The sequence below is a fragment of the Symsagittifera roscoffensis genome, chromosome 8 (assembly GCF_963678635.1).
Source record: "Symsagittifera roscoffensis chromosome 8, txSymRosc1.1, whole genome shotgun sequence".
Classification (NCBI taxonomy): Eukaryota; Metazoa; Xenacoelomorpha; order Acoela; family Convolutidae; genus Symsagittifera; species Symsagittifera roscoffensis.
In genome coordinates, this window is record NC_087069.1 from 41,705,484 (window position 1) to 41,722,503 (window position 17,020).

A 17,020-nucleotide genomic window follows, 5' to 3' on the forward strand; every position below is an offset into this window, starting at 1 on the left:
TGCTTAGTTGCAAAAAACGCAGGAACCTCGAAAAAAGATTTTGAATTCTCAGTTTTTTTTCTTGATACAAATTGAGACTATCAAACACTAAAGCACCTACACGTGTAGCAAGTAAGTGTTTTTTTCTAACTTTCTAATCATTCAGTTTTGTCGTACAAAAATCTTCTATAGTACAATTTGTAAAATTTGCTTGGAAATTGTATGCATTTTTATTCACTCCAGGAATGAAGTCTTAGAAAAACTTTACTTCCGTTGTTCATTAGAAAAATTTTACTTCCGGTCATTCCGGCGTTTTTTTGTTTTTTCGGGCTTTTCTCAACATTGACAGCTAAGCTCTCGATAAAAAAGGAAATTGTTAGAAAACTCAAGAGCCGCTGAATCTCAGATTTTTTATGAAAAATTCATTGAAACAACAAAATTAACTTTAAAATGTCCAGGTTTTTGCTTGGTAACTATTTAAATGTTTTTTCTAGCCCTTTGCACAGTTTCACAACCCCTTTATGCCTGCCCGGGGTGGCTCACTCATAGAAAAATTCAGATAAGATACACCGTCTGTTCGCCAAGCAATATTATTTTCGCCCGTGTAGATTCGTGCAACTTCTCAGTCTAATACCGATCTTAGTCCTACTCTTAGATTTTCTAGTCTCAATATGCCTTATTGGTTGATTCCAATTATAGAGTCTTACTGGTTTGCGGCTGTATGAATTTTTTATTATGCGGGTAATCTTTCTAGATGATGCTGTTGTGGATTTTGATTGGAAAAAACCCTTTGGGTCGTTTTTTAGTTTGCTTTTATCGTTGATTAAATGTCGCAAATTTTGAGACTCTTGTTTTTTAGTTGAGACTGATTCAAAAACTGCGTTTCGTGTTTGGGAGAATTTGTGATTAATAGTTGGTTTTTGTTTTGTGATTTTTGCCGTCTTTCTTGTCTGTTTTTTTGAGCTGATCTAACCGATTTTTTATGTGGTCATATTACAAGGTCGTATTTTTCGTCTTCAATTAAACAATTGTGGAGTACTTTTGTTTATTTGTTTCCCAGATTTTCTTTTGATATAAGAGTTATAATGATGGTTACAAAATCCAGGGGCGAGGTTTTATATTTCCTAAACTGTTAGGTTAGCCTAAGATTGTGGCATAGGTTGTCGAGTGTAGACGGAGTAGAGAGAGATAGAGAAAGAGAGAGAGAGAGAGAGAGTATATCAATTCATTAGAATGATTTTTACTTTCTCGCTGATAAATTTTTTTTAAAAAAACTTACTTAATCTTTCTTAGGGTTTTGATAATTGATCGAGGGTTTTGAGAATAGTGAATCAATCCACAAGGTTGAGGTATAATTAGAACACAAGTAGATCGTTAGATACTACTTTAAACCTTACTTACTTTAGATATGTTTAGGCCTGAGTCAATTAAGAAAAAGGGCTCAAGTAAAGGATGAGTAACAGAAGTTTTTCAACGTTTATCTTATTTAAAATTGTTAGGTATTCAAAAAATTTGTTTTAGTCCGTTTCGTTTCTAACATATCAAAATCAGTTTCGTTGATATGGGTTGGAGAGTGAATCGACGTTTGAGGTCGTCAGAATTTTTTATTAAGAGGTTGGGAGAATAAAATTGTTCTAAATGGTGCAAGAAAAACCTTGTTGATCAAAAATTTTCAAATAAATGAAAATTTAGATTTGAGTTAAAAATTAAAGATCCAAGGAGAGTCTTAATGATCGGGTTAAGACAACACTTAGGTTGTTACAAAACAAGGATAGGCCCTGACAATTTTTAAAACTGAGAATTAGGTTTTGAGCAAGAATACAAATTTAAGAAAGGGTCAATATACATCATTGAGAGGTGTATGACTTGAAAATGAATCTTAGTGCTCCAAGTAAATAATTCCATTTAGTGAAAAAAATATACTGCATTGATTATCTTGAAGAGAAGTAGTAGATCCAGTCTGCTTTTTTGTTTCACGATGAGGAGGCTCGGTCCGTTATTTGGGTTTTGACCTGGGGTAAGCTTGAATACTCTGTAGTATTGATTAGATTTTTTGAGAAAGGCGGTGAATTTCAAAACTTTCTAACATTTTTGTGTTTTGCGTTTGGATTTTAGGTCTTTTGTCCTTTTTGAACTTGCGCAGTGTAAGTTTGTTGAGGTCTTTGTTTGTGATTTTTGGTCGCAACAGATAAATTCATGTCCGGGATGGCTCACTCATGAAGTAATTTCAGGCAAGGTACCCCGTCTTTTGTCACGCTATCTTATTTTCAGCCGGATCGATTCGTACAACTTTTAATTTAGTACCGATATTGATCTTATCTTACTCTTTTATTTCCTAGTCTCGACTGATCTACTTGTATTTGCGGGGTAGGATATTATCGAGAACTGTTCTAGACACCGCAACTATTTGCTAAGCATATTTATTCTGATCTGTTCTAAGTTTAGTTTCAGCCTTAGGTAAAATTTCACCCTTCTAAAATTTTTGTAAGCGATAGTTATGGATCATGATTGGTTAGTTAGAAATAGTTTATAGAGATAGTTTTATCAAAAGTAAAATCGGATAAAAATACTAGTTTTAAACTGGTTTAACCCATCAAGGTTTTAGAGAGTTTTTAAGCTGAATGTTTTTGCTGTGAAGGATGGGCGGAGAAATTTCTTTGTTCTTGAGTAGGTTCTTTCGAAACGTTTGTTGTGTGATTGAAGAGAAAGAAAAACTTGCTCGTGTTGTGGAGAAGTTGCCTCCGTGGAGAGAAGGGGTTCAATTTGTCGTTATTCAGAATTGGGTCTCGTGTATGTGGATTGTGTCTAGTGCTCATTTCAGGATTTCAGATTTATGCAATAATGTATTGATTTTGTTAAGTTAGAGCGAGACTACGTGCATTCTCAATTATTCATCGAATAGCGAGATTGGGTTTGACTTGAGCTAGTCTTGTAAGTAATTCTCAGGGGTTTGAACTCCCAACGTCCCCCTTTTTTTTTTGAGATATCCATTTTTAACTGACGCGTCAGTCAAAAATGGACGTTGTTTCTAAAGTCTCCCAATTAGATGCTTGTTTTGAGGGGAAACTCAGAAAGTCGATCTGTTCGACTGAAAAAAAGGCCTGTAACTTTCAGGCCACCTTTTGAAATTCCGCTCCCTTCCTCACAAAACCAGCACCTGCAACTTGATTTTGGTACCTAGTAGCAAACTACCGCCCTCTTCTGCTACAAAATGAAATAATTAGGTAGAAAAAGCTCAGTTTTTACCTTGTTAATTGTTTCCTTTGTATACTCCCAATGGAATGATTCATTTTAACAAAATTACCTGTTGCAACTTTTGCAACTTTTGAGGCGTACAAAAATTTTTTGGAGCAAAAACAGTTGTGTTTTATAATACAAAAGTTATTTTGATGCAAGATGGTGTGTTATTTTTTGAACAGAAAATGTTAAGTTGTTGAAATTGATGATATAGTTAACAAACAAAATATAATACTCAAAAACTTGAAAGCTGGAAATCATAGTAAAGTTTATTGCATATGTTATCAAATGGTGAAGTATCGAAAAACTCAGCAGTTTAGTTTCAAACACGGTCCACCTTGATATCCATTGAAAACTTTCAAAGAGATTGATAGCGTTTCGATTGTTTTAACAAAGCGTTTTCCCAAAATCTCTAATGAAGCAAAATAGCTTGAAAAAAGACTTAGGAGTTTTTGAGTTCAAATACAATCTACTGAAGGCAATAAACTGATCATTACGCCGGAAAGTTACCAAATGCGACATTTTTGGAAGGAGAAAAAGGTTACAGTTAAAATCAATTTTTTTTAATTCATTACCTTAATCTTGCCCAAGAGCGTGAAAATCGTTTATTGTGCTAACTTTTTTTAAAAAAAATTTCTGGCTCCAGTTCTCTAGAAATTGAAGAAATTTTTTTCTGTTATGTGGCTCAAAACATTTGTTCTTTTTTCCACTGAACTTTATTTTTAAAAGAAAATTTACCCATACAAAATCGCAACAATCGCAACAAACTTCTCCTTTGCCTTCAGTTCTGTTTTTCTGCTTGTGACTTTCTCGGGCAGTCTCGTTTTAATGTGACTTACGCAGCGTTTAGGAGAGAGACCAGGGACTATCAAAAACGAGCTCAAAACAAAAATACAAACAAAACTGAAATCCCATTTGGTTACTTTATCTGTGATGTTTGAGGGATATCCCAAAGAATTCATCAAATTTCTATTCACTATTTTTTGAATGTCTTTGATTGAAGCTTTTTGAGTTTTGTTTACCTAGTTAATTATTCTTAAAATTTACGATATTTTTGATCTCACGAAACTGCTTCGTCAAAGTTTTAAAAAAATTCATAAAAAGATCAACACCAAAAAACATTTTCTGTCGAGCTAAATTATCAGGTGACTCCATCCAAAATTGGCTCGAAATGGATATTGTTTTTTTTTCAAAAAATACGGCCATAAAAATTCCAAGAGCTAACAGCAATAAAAGGATTTTTGAAAAACGTTTGAAGTTTTCGTGAAAGAAACTTACCTCAAAGAGGACTAAAGTGAATCTGTTTCAAAAATTAGCGACTACTAAAATATTCAGACAAGTTGTCATAGAACAAGAAGTAAATTGCTCTAGAGTTTACACCAGAGATTAGTCAGATTACTATATAAGAAATGACTCAATTTCACACAAAGTTCAAAAATCTATCAGATCAATGCCAAAGCAAAATTTAATTAAAAACACGTGTTTTCATTGCACATAGGTCGTTTGATAAACAAAATTTTAAAACATTGGAAAGAAAATTAGAGAAACTTATTATTTATTTTGATGCAATGCAAATTGTTTGCCTTGCTTAGTTGCAAAAAACGCAGGAACCTCGAAAAAAGATTTTGAATTGTCAGTTTTTTTTGTTGATACAAATTGAGACTATTAAACACTAAAGCACCTACACGTGTAGCAACACGTGTAGCAACCCAACTGCTTCCACCCATCAAGGTTTTACAGAGTTCTTAAGTTAAATGTTTATTGCTGTGAAGGATGGATGGAGACATTTCTTTGTTCTTGAGTAGGTTCTTTCGAAACGTTTGCTGCGTGATTGAAGAGAAAGAAAAAATTGCTCAAGTTGTGGAGAATTTGTCTTCGTGGAGAGAAGGGGTTTAATTGCTCATTTTTCAGAACTGGGTCTCGTGTCTGTGGATTGTGTCTAGTGCTCAATTCAAGATTTCAGATTTATGCAATAATGTTTTGTTTAACTAAGTTAGAGCGAGACTATGTGCATTCTCAATTATTCATCGAATAGCGAGATGGGGTTTGACTTGAGCTAGTCTTGTAAATAATTCTCAGGGGTTTGACCTCCCAACGTCCCCCTTTGTTTTTTTGAGATATCCATTTTTGACTGACGCGTCAGTCAACAATGGACGTTGTTTCTAAAGTCTCCCAAAAAGATACTTGTTTTGAGGGGAAACTCAGAAAGTTGATTTGTTGGACTGAAAAAAAGGCCTATAACTTTTCGGCCACTTTTTGAAAATCCGCTCCCTTCCTCACAAAACCCAAGACCAGCACCTGCAACCTGATTTTGGAACCTAGGAGCAAACTACCGCCCTCTTCTGCTACAAAGTGAAATGAATAGTTAGAAAAAGCTCAGTTTTTACCCTGTTAATTGTTTCCTTATACTACAAAAGTTATTTTGATGCAAGACTGTGTGTTATTTTTTGAACAGAAAACGATAAGTTGTTGAAAATGATGGTATAGATAACAAACGAAGTATAATACTCAAAAACTTGGAAAGTGGAAATCCTAGTAAATTTTATTGCATATGTTATCGATAAGCGAAGTATCGAAAATTCAGCAGTTTAGTTTCAAATACGGTCCACCTTGATATGTATCGAAAACTTTCAAAAAGATTGATAGCGTTTCGATTGTTTTAACAAAGCGTTTTTCCAAAATCTCTAATTAAGCAAAATAGCTTGAAAGAAGATTTAGGAGTTTTTGAGTTCAAATACAATCTACTGAGGGGAACAAACTGATCATTACGCCGGAAAATTACCTAATGCGACATTTTTGGAACGAGAAAGAGACTACAGTTAAAGTGAATTTTTTTGTTTATTTATTACCTTATTCTTGCCCAGGAGCGTAAAAATCGTTTATTGTGCTAGTTTTTCACAAGTTAGTTTTTTCTGGCTCCAGTTGTGTAGAAATTGACGAAGTTTTTTTCTGTTACGTGGCTCAAAAATTATGTTGTTTTTCCACTGAACTTTATTTTTTACCGGGTAAAATTTATCAATACAAAATTGCAGCCTTCGCAACTAGTTTCTCCTTTGCCTTCAGTTCTGTTTTTCTGCTTGTGACTTTCTCGGGCAGTCTCGTTTTATTGTGACTAACGAAGCGTTTAGGAGGGAGACCAGGGACACTCAAAAACGAGCTCAAATCAAAAATACAGACAAAACTGAAATCTCATTTGGTTACCTTATCTAAGATTTTTGAGGGAAAATTGTCGAATGTTTTTGACTGAAGCATTTTGAGTTTTGTTTACCCTCTTAATTATTCTTAAAACTTACAATTTTTTTTATTTCACGCAACTGCTTCGTCAAAGTTTTAAAAAGTTATTAAAAAGATCAACATCAAAAAACATTTTCTGTCGAGCTAAATCATCAGGTGACTCAATCCAAAAATGGCTCGAAATGGATATTGTTTTTTTTTCAAAAAGCACGGTCATAAACATTCCAGGAGCTAACCGCAATAAAAGAAACTTTGAAAAACAAAACGTTTTTCGAGTTTTTCATGACAAAAACTTACCTGAAAGAGGCTAAAGTGAATCTGTTTCAAAAATTAGCGACTACTAAAATTTTCAGACAAGTTGTCGCAGAACAAGAAGTAAATTGCTGTAGAGTTTACATCAGAGAATAGTCAGATTACTATATAATAAATGACTCAATTTCAGATAAAGTTCAAAAATCTATCAGATCAAAGCCAAAGCAAAATTTAATTGAAAACACGTGTTTTCATAGCACATAGGTCGTTTGATGAACAAAGTTTTGAAACATTGGAAAGAAACTTAGAGAAACCTATCATTTATCATGATGCAATGCAAATTGCTTGCCTTGCTTTATTGCAAAGAATGCAGGAACCTTGAAAAAAGATTTGGAATTGTCAGTTTTTTTTGTTGATACAAATTGAGACTTTTATACACTAAAGCACCTACACGTATAGCAAGTAAGTGTCAATCTCTTTTTTTAAAACTTTTTCTCTGATTAATTTGGGCTGTTTAAAAGTTTTTGAAAGAAAAAATTAGAAACCAAAGCAACACTTGAATCGTCGACTCAACCTTTTTTATGACGCAGAAAACACAAAAAACTTTAGTACTGAACAGAATCTCAGAGAAGAACTTTAAGGGAAAATTTTCTCATTTCTTGATTGTGAAAACACATTTTGCAAAATGAGTACAATTTCAGGTGAACTGTTAAAAGATTTTTACACGCTACAGAAAACAATATCAGAAAAAATTATGGGTAAACAACACCATTGAAAAACACGACAAAAAACATTGATGTTGGCACTTCTATCTCAAAACTGACTTTGAAAAAATTTATTATGATGTGCCACAGGGCTCGGTTTTAGGTTCATTTTTTTCGTTATCTTGGTAAATTATTTATCCTCAAGTCAAGAAAAAACCCTTATATTTCTTTGTGCAACTTTGATTTCAGCATCACCCACCAGCTCAAAAAGCAAAAAAAAATAAGCAAAACTTATAGTTGTCGGAAAGAAAACAATCTCAGCATCAATAGCAATAAAACAAAATCAAGGATTTTTAAAGTGTTAAACAAAGAATTTTTATTTGAAGCGCGAATTAATAAAACAAAGTTGAAAACAGGAAATCAATTAGTTACTTAGAATTAAGAAAAGACCAATTTTCGAGTTCTGTTAATCAGGTTGTTATCCTGAGTAAAAAGTTAATTACGTTTCGCGGTTTATTCTAACTGAGGAAAATTTTACGCAATAATTAGTTTAGGATATGTACAAAGCTTTTGTGCGACCTATGATTCAATATGCAGTTTCAACAGATGTTGTTTCAAACAACAGTGTCATATCACAGCTGGTTGATGATCTCAGAAGACTATTCAAAGGAATTTTCTTTAAGCAAAAATTCGACTTAATTGGAATAGCACGGGAAATACACAAAAAGTGTGCATCTACTGTTCTTCACATTTAAAATTATATAAAAATATTATGAAAAATTTCTCCAAAAAAACAATTATCCAGCAGATATTTTATGTAAGATAAAAACACTAGAAGGCTAAGTTATACTATCAAAACAAAGAAGGAATTCAAAAAATTTAACGACTTGTGCAAATTACAAAACAAAAAAAACTTTGCATAGCATATTAACAAGGTTGCTCAGTTGCGTCTTTAACTATGAAAACAATGGGTTGAGTTTACCCGGAAAATGGCCAAAACGCCCCCATAATAGAAAAAACCACCTGTTTTTAAATAACTTCATTTTGAACAATGAAGATCTATTGAACATAATATACAGCTAGAAAAATTATTATATCATCTACACAGGTTAAATTCATTTTTTTCTTTTTTTTTTCTTTTTTTAAAAAGCTGGTACCTCTTTGCGTTTTCTGCATTTTGGTCGATAATTGATAAAATTGGAGTTAGGAAATCAAGAAACTAATTTGATTTTCCAGCTCAGAAAAGCCTGAAAGCGGACCAGAAGGTTTGATAACAATCGTGACCAGTATACTAGCCTGGAAACAGTCATTTATCATTATCATTATAAAGTTATTCACTGTATGGTATCAGTCTCTGTTTTAATGGAAAAATTCGAAAAGCAGTTAGTTAGAAGACGGTTTGTTGAAACCAGAAATTAGTTTACCAATCGACAACGTATTTTTTAATAAGAAAAAATTGTAGGTAACCAACAGTGAAAAAGTATACTTTAGGGAATTTCTATAGGTTCTAAAGGGCGAATTAAAATAGACAATTAATTAAAGTGAAGTCAAAAACTATATAAAAATTTGAAATTGTGGCAAAAAACAATCAACTTAACTTTTTTTTTAATTCTAAGGGTTGGGGTGGGCAGGTTTTTCGAAACAGGTTCGTTTCAGTATTGTGGTTGCCCAAGATGACAAATTTGCTTGTCACTAAATGCATAAAATTAAAACAAAGCTTTCTTACCTTTTCATACCGTTTTATAGACAAAAGTTTGCATGAAAACGGCAAAAACATTATACTTTCCAAACAAAGAACTTTAAAAACGACAGCCTGGAATTGAATAACAAGTCTTTTTCCGAACCTTCTATGATGAAAAATGTATCCATGGTTATTTTTATACATCGAAAACGGAAGATAAGATCAGAAAACCAGTGCTTTGAACCTAAACAAACCCGACAAAAATCCGGCTATCAAAAAATCCTAGATTTGGCCCCCGCATTCCAGCATAACGTCAAACTTGATGTGTTTTGTTCACCGTGAAATCTTTTTTTATGCTTTTCAGCTTCGTAGAAAATTAAAAAATGGTCAGCTGTCTTGTATGTTAAACTGTCTGTCTTAACTTTTTCGGAGAGAAACAGCGAAAAAACACTGGCCTTCTCTCTTTTTTGCGTCAATATTTAAGTTGTTTTATTGATTTATGTGCTAGAAAGCTGCGTCAGAAAAATTAAAACGTGCATTTTTGTTAGTGGATTGGTGAAAAACACCTGAACAAATTTTAATCTAACATATGCAGATAAGCGAGTGATTCTGATTTTTCGATAGTTTGCATAATTTTGTATCGTAGTTTTACGCCAGCAGTTCTTTCCTTAATCATTTATTTATATATACCGAGAAGTTTTACTTCCATATTTTCAATTTCTACTAACTGCGCAGCTTGCAGCTTGTTCTTTCGCAACTATTCGGTAAGTTGTAGTGTGCAAAAAACTTAATGAGAAATAAATTGAACAGAAAAAAATTAAAGTCAGAAATTTTTTCTTCAAAATGCTACTAAGTTAAATAAAATGAAAATTAAAAAGCTAGAAATGATTGATTATGACAATTTTTTTTCAATTTCTGAGAAATTTGTTCGCGCTTCACGTTTTATAACCCAGCGCAAAACAAGAAAAAAAAACATCTGAAAGTCAATTTAATCAATTTTTTGTCTTTAAGATAGGTTTAAATGACTGGTTATAAACTCATAAAACGCAAAAATGCAAGGTCAACTGAAAATCAGCTGTGCCTATACTTGTAATGCGTCAATTAGAAGAAGAAATTGAGTTTAAGCAAAACTTAAATGATGATTAAACCCTCTCTTCTTACGTTCTCCCGAAAAAAAAAGATCCTCATCAGATTTTAAATTTCAAAATCTCAAAAGAATGGCAAGGTTTTTCAACTTCACTATGACTACGTTGGCTGACAGTAGCAGCAGAATCTGCAGATAAATTTTGTCCAAGCTCGAAGCTCACGTGTAACGTTGCTTTTTGTTCCGACCTTTCGAAAAATGGGGAGGAACTTTGTGTTCGGGTGTGTTTTAGTTTTTTTTTGTTTTCCACGCATTATCCGGTACCACAAATAGTAATCGGACTGGGTTAAGCAACATATCTATTTAAAGTCCTTTTAGTCGTGATTCGAACCACATTCAAACATTTCCTAAAAATTTTCCCATTGTCGTGAAAAAACCGGTTTGAAATTTTAGATTTTTCGTCAATTCGAGTGAGAAAAGCAAGCGAGCAGGCTTACAACAGCTAATTTATGCCTAATTTAAGACCTTAAGGCTTAAATTTTAAAGCAAGTAAACCGGTTTTCGGAACCAAAAACCTCAAAAAACCTCAATTTTGAATATTTTTTTGTCCAATTTGCCTAGTCATTTTTCTACGAACATTTTTGTCGATTTTGCCTAAATTACTAAGACTGCCTAATATGCCTAAATTTGTTTTTCATGTCAGATCTTTTTATCACATCAAGCAGAAGAAACTACTAAAAATTCTAAATCGTAGTTTTATAAAGACCATGGTCGGAACATTCTGTGCTACTTGCGCAATAGCGGGCTATCCTTGTTTGATTCTTTAATTGGTTCTTTTTGTTTTATTGCTGTTTTATTCGTATAAAAAAATGTGTCTATTGTGTTTGAAATAAAGGGTAGCACTTTAATCATGAGAAAGAGGGTGCTCCTAGTTTTAATTTTCGAGTGAAAGCACACTTAAACGTTTTTTTTTTAATTTTCTGAACCTACGTTGACTACTTGCAATCTCTTTCACAAATATTTTTTTGCACTTCTATAGCTTAATTTTTTCACTTCAAGTGTTTCAAACGGTGAGATCCAGAAAGATTCAGTGTGCTGCATTTGCGTTCACATTGTCAAAAATTTCTAATATAGCATCAAACGAGCATCTACCAATTCAAGTCTGAAGACAATCTGATGTTTGGTCAAAACTAATTATCTGGAAACCAGCAGTGGCAAAATAGATACAAAAAACTCTACATATTCACAAGTCATACTGTAATCAATTTATCTACAACAATTTTTCGATTGTTTTCTACCAAAGTTAGATAGATTTTAGTGCCAAGTCAATCGATTTTTCTCTGAAAACCCTGTGTTTATTCTTTGAATAACTTGTATAAAGCCAGTATATAAATTTCATACAGTTTCTGTATATAGTCTGTCCATAATCTGCTTATAACCGTTATTTAATTTACAGTTAACCTGATTTTCAAAATTTTTATAAGTATGTAATCTGTATATAATCTGTATACGATATGTATTTAGAAGGCATGAAATTCAATGAAAAAAATTACAGTTTCAGAATGTTTTTTAATGAGTATTTAATAAAGATATACATTATATGACTTTTACAAAGGAAATACCATTTAATCGATTATACAAACCATACAATCTAAGTTTTACTGCAAAAAAATTACGAAAAATCTAAAAAAATCTATATTTTCTATAAATATTGGATTTTATCCGTTTTTGTCACGGCGGGTGGTTGCCATTCAACGAATTGTTGTGTAAAATTTGCTTGATATCAAAGTCTGGACAAACGGTGCGACTTGAGCACGTGTTAGTAATTTTCGTTACAGTATTGTTTCTGTTTTTTTTTAAAGTCGAGGCTCCCTCAAAACAAAGAAAACTTCACAACCAGATTTTTGGTTTTACTTCATAATAATTTTTCGTTCTATAAAATCAGCTACAGATCTAAGACCCTTCCTATGCACAAAAGAACAAAAATCTGCAAGTAGTGTAGGTGTTTCCAACTCAAAATACGTTATGGAGAAAAAAAAACCAGAAAAAAATTTGTTGAATTTTTGCTCAACTTTGTCAAAAATTGTCTGGTCTTCTATTGCTTTCCAAACTACGTACAACTTTGCATGTGACACGGGATGAGATGTTTTTGATGACACGTGCTTTGACATTCGAATGTTAATAAGTTAGCAGAGTTGATGCATTTTTAAATCATCAAATGAAGCGAAAAAAGCTATTTGTTTCAAAACAGCATAACAAAAATAATAACTCGACTTCTTTCTAACTCAATTAACTGCTGCTTGATTTTAAGTAAAGTTTCCAAAACCCCAATAACCGGTTCAAAAGATGAGTTTATACATCTATTGCAATACATGAATTCAATCAATCAGTGCTGTGCCAAATTGCAAATATAAAATTGATAGTGAAAAAAAAGTATTTCGCTAATTTATTTTTATCTTCAGATTGGTTCCTGATGTAGAACGAAATATAGAAAGCGCAGGTTCGAAAAAAAGTATCTTCAACAACATTCAGTTTTTCACTTGTGTTTCGTTTGGTTGGTAGTTTGTTAAAGTGGATTTTTCAATTTCAGAATGACATTTCACTTATGTTTCGTTCAGTGCAAAAATTTTTATTGCAATTTCTTATATGGCCATTTCTTAAAGCTGTTACTGGTCAAAATTTTCATGAATGATAAAAGTTTTGGTAGAAAAATAGTTTTTACAATAACTTTGAATAATTAAACATCATAAATTTCAACTAGGCAAACCATCGCAATCATTTTGACCAATGTTAATCATTCAATGACTAAACATTTACCAAAACTTCAGCTTACAAACTAACTCTACTCTCCAACTTTGTCAACAGGAATAAACAGCTATGTATCGTTCAGTTCCTTTTAAAAAATTCTTCCCTCTATGGATGTCCAGAGATGCAAGGGGGTGCGACCCAGTACAACACGTGGATTCCAATTGCGTGCCCGCCAGGTCTGGAATATCTGGCCCAGATTGACCAGGTGTACATCAAACAGCAGGTAGAGACGCTGGAAGTTGTGACTGGGATGCACACGGAGAACAGATACGAAATCAGAAACTCAGCTGGCCAACTGGTTAGTTAACATTTTATAAACTAATAACAAAAATTATGCACCAGAACTTTATTAAATTTGAAAAACTTGTTTAATGAAATCGTGGGATGGAAAAAATCTGGAAACGGTAAATACGTGTTTAAAAATGGCCGTGTTTATTTATCAAAACTTTAAAAATTTCCGCTTGCGAGTTGTTTTGAAGCTTGTAAAACTGAACATATCTTTGCCTTCAACTGCGTTTTTTAAGCAGCCAAACTTCAAGTCTAAGGTTATTATCAATAATACACACAAAATAATGGCTTTTGGTTAGTTACCGTTCGTAGAATTTGTTCCTTCCAACATGAGATAAGTCTAATCAGGGGCGGATTTAGGGGGAGGCGGGGGGGGGGGCGGACGCCCCTTCCTCAGGGATTCGACCCCTTGCCGACCCAAAGGGTCACCCCTTTGGTACTTTTTAAGAAATCCATTTTTGGCCGACCGACCCTAAGATTTTTCTAAAGGCGCCAATATATACTAATTTTAAGGGGGGCGCGCGCCAAAAAAAACGCAATTTTTCGGTCAAAACTTTCCAAAAAGAGGCAAAAAAGGCATTTTGGACTGTTTTTTCAAATTTTTGCCTGCGGCGCAGAAATTTTGGCTAAAACAGGGACCAAAATGTACTTAGGGAGAGCTCGAAAAATCAATTCGGACGACTTAAAAAAAGGTCGACAAAATTTCGAAAAAATTTTGAAAATCCGCCCCCCCCCCCCCTCGAGAAAATCCTAGATCCGCCCCTGGGGCAGGGGGCGGACGCCTTTTTCTTTGAGCGATTCGACCCCTGCCGACCCAAAGGGTCCCCTTTGAACTATTTTGAGATATAATTTTTTAGTGACCGACCCTAAAATATTTGTAAAGGCGCCTTTGATGCCAATATATACTAATTTAAAGGGGGAGCGCTCGCCAAAAAAACTTTCCAAAAATTTTCCAAAAAGTGCCCACAAAAACGCTTCTTTGGTCTGTTTTTTTTTAAATTTTGCCTGGGACTTTTTAGTGCTATAGGAGAGCTCGGAAAATCAATTTGCCAAAAAAGGTTGACAAAATTTCGAAAACCCTCGAGAAAATCCTAGATCCTAAATCCGCTCCTGCGGTCAATAAAGTAGGAATTTCGTTTTATGTAAAAAGTGGTCGTACAAGTTCATACTATTAAATTGTCTGAGCAGCAATATTCGAAGGAGATTAATCTCGAAAAGATCGGCTTATATCCTTCTTTTTGCCACTTCCATTAGTTTTAATAATCGTCTTCTGAAGCAAAACAATTAAATTAAAATTCCAAGTAAAACAACAAAATGCAGTTAAATTAATTTAAGTTTCCAATTCTCAGTATATCTAAAAGCTTCAATTAGGATTTTCTTGTTAATATTCCTGGGTAATCTTTGTTACAATATCCTATAAGGTTTTGAAAAAGCATAACCAAAGTTTATTGTTGTGGAGAAAAGTTAGTTTATTTGTAAACATTTAATTCGGTTTCAGTTTATGTTTGCTCGCGAAGAATCGGATGAAAATGAGCGATTATGCTGTCCTAATTCGAGAGGATTTATCCTTCACATCACAGACAACAACGGATTGGAGCTCTTGCGATACAAGTCACATCTTTTCCAGCGACTCTCAAACACAGCCTTAGTTTTAGAATAAACTCAAATAGTTTTTTTTACAAATATTGTCATTTTCAAACCAGTTTAAAGTTATCTGATTGAAATGCTGGCATCATTTGCAATGACAGATTTTTAAAAAACGACGATTTGCTACCATAGCAGTTTTCATTTTCTGCATTTGTGAAATTTTGCGTTTTTTTCCCGATCACCCCGGTAAAGTTCGGATGAAGCTGATGCCAGGGTCCGCTTTTTTCCAGAAAGCTCGCAAGGGTTAATGAGACACTCTTTTGAAGGCTATAGGTCTTGTTTGAGATGCATAAAAAAGTTGATATAATCACCTCAATTTTGGAAAAAAATGGTTTGAAATTTCGAAGTAATTTCGACAATTTCTGCACAGAGGCTCACCTCCATTTTTATTCTTCTTTTAATTTTTATGAAATTTCGTACAAAAAACTTGCTTTAAAAGTGTTTTTTGTTGGTAATTTATTTTTTCTATTCCAAATATTGTGGTAAATCAGTGTAGTGGTCAGAACATTCTCTGCTATTCGAGGTATTGAAACATTTTTCCATTTAGTTTAATAAGTTAATTACATCAACCATTTCATCTTTATACAGATATTTATAATACCGAGGGTTATACACTTTAAAAACCATGGAAATGGAAAAAGAAAATGCAGGCAATTCGAAAAAGAAAACAGTTTAAAAGAGGAAAAAACTAAAAAAGGACAAAAATATTTAAAAAGCTTTCGAGTTTAACGAATTCCTTCTAAATATGTTTTGAGGGCGCTTGAAAAGATTGAATTGGACGTAGAAAGGAGTTCGCCTACTGTGACAACCAAATGACAGTTGAAACTCCGATGGGACAGGTACTCGGGAAAGTGGGCGCCGGTAAGTACTAAAAAGACTTAAATTGCTTCGTTAAAACTTTTTTAAAGAGAAGCTGTCAAAAAAAAAACAATTTTTTTAAAGCAAAAAAGTGAACTTTAATTTTTTATATATATAATCTGTTAGATAAACTGAGATGTAACTTTTTTTTTAAAATGAATTAAGGTGAAAGTGTTTGAATCAGGAAATCTTTTGGAAATTTTCTGCTCATCAGTCGCCTTTGATTTTTGCAATTTTTTTCTGCGATTTTTTTGTATCTGCATACTTCGCAACCACGCAAAAACTAATATGAGCTTGAACAGAATATATTTAATATTTAAACTCATTTCGTGTTTAATAGGCGAAGACGAGGGTTGTTGTGATCCGAAGTTGAGAGTGACAGATGAACAAGGACAATTCATACTATACATTAAAACTGAAGATGCCGGATGTCTATGTAAGTCCAGTTATTACAGTCGCTGTTTTTGTACAAATTGTTTCAATTTGTCTTCTCAATAATCTTTTTTTATTGTTCTGATGGCAAGTGCAATTTGAGATGAAAAGCGACGAACAGTTCGAAAAACTTGATTAATATAAATAAAAAACAAACTTTCGTAGGGTCTTAAGGGTATCGAAAGTGTTAATAAGAAAACGCGAATCTGATGTTCTCTGATAACAAAAATATTTCAGTTAAACATTATACCTCTAAAATTTGACGACCAGTAGCGTGCCGAGGGGTGGGGAGGTTCCACTGTAATTTAACGAGATCTATTTTCGGCTTAACAAGATGAAAAAAATTTTAAGGCGCCTTTAGCGCTAATATAACTAAATTTAAGGGGACGCGCGCACCGAAAAAACACAACTTAAGCCTGTTTTTTTTCAAAAATTTGCTAAAAACCTAAACATGACCCAAACATGACCCCTTAAGTCAGGGGCGGATCTAGGATTTTCTCGAGGGGGGGGGGGCGGATTTTCAAAAAAAAAACGTTTTTTAGGTCGACCTTTTTTTTAGGTCGAACAAATAAATTTTCCAAGATCTGCTAGAGCAAAAAAAGGTGCTGTTTTGGCCGAAGTTTCTGTGCCGCAGGCAAATTTTTGAAAAAACAGGTCAAAAAAGCCATTTTTGGGCACTTTTTCGAAAATTTTGACAAAAAAAAGCTCTTTATTTTGGCGCTCGCTCCCCCTCAAAGTTAGTAGATATTGGCGCCTAAGGCGCCTTTAAAACAATTTGAGGGCTTCCGTTTCCTGATTTCTGATTTCAATTTGCTC

The 17,020-nt window shown here is 33.4% G+C and overlaps 1 protein-coding gene across 1 annotated transcript in view; it reads left to right on the forward strand.

The window, feature by feature from the left end:
• Positions 1–9,648: 9,648 nt before the first annotated feature.
• LOC134853654 (phospholipid scramblase 1-like) overlaps positions 9,649–17,020 on the forward strand; it is a gene marked incomplete in the record, with an annotated part of 15,791 nt that continues 8,419 nt past the window's right edge. The window contains 5 exon segments of the mRNA XM_063869661.1: positions 9,649–9,851; positions 13,099–13,277; positions 14,766–14,878; positions 15,699–15,775; positions 16,113–16,208. Coding sequence (XP_063725731.1) covers positions 13,101–13,277; positions 14,766–14,878; positions 15,699–15,775; positions 16,113–16,208 — 463 coding nt within the window.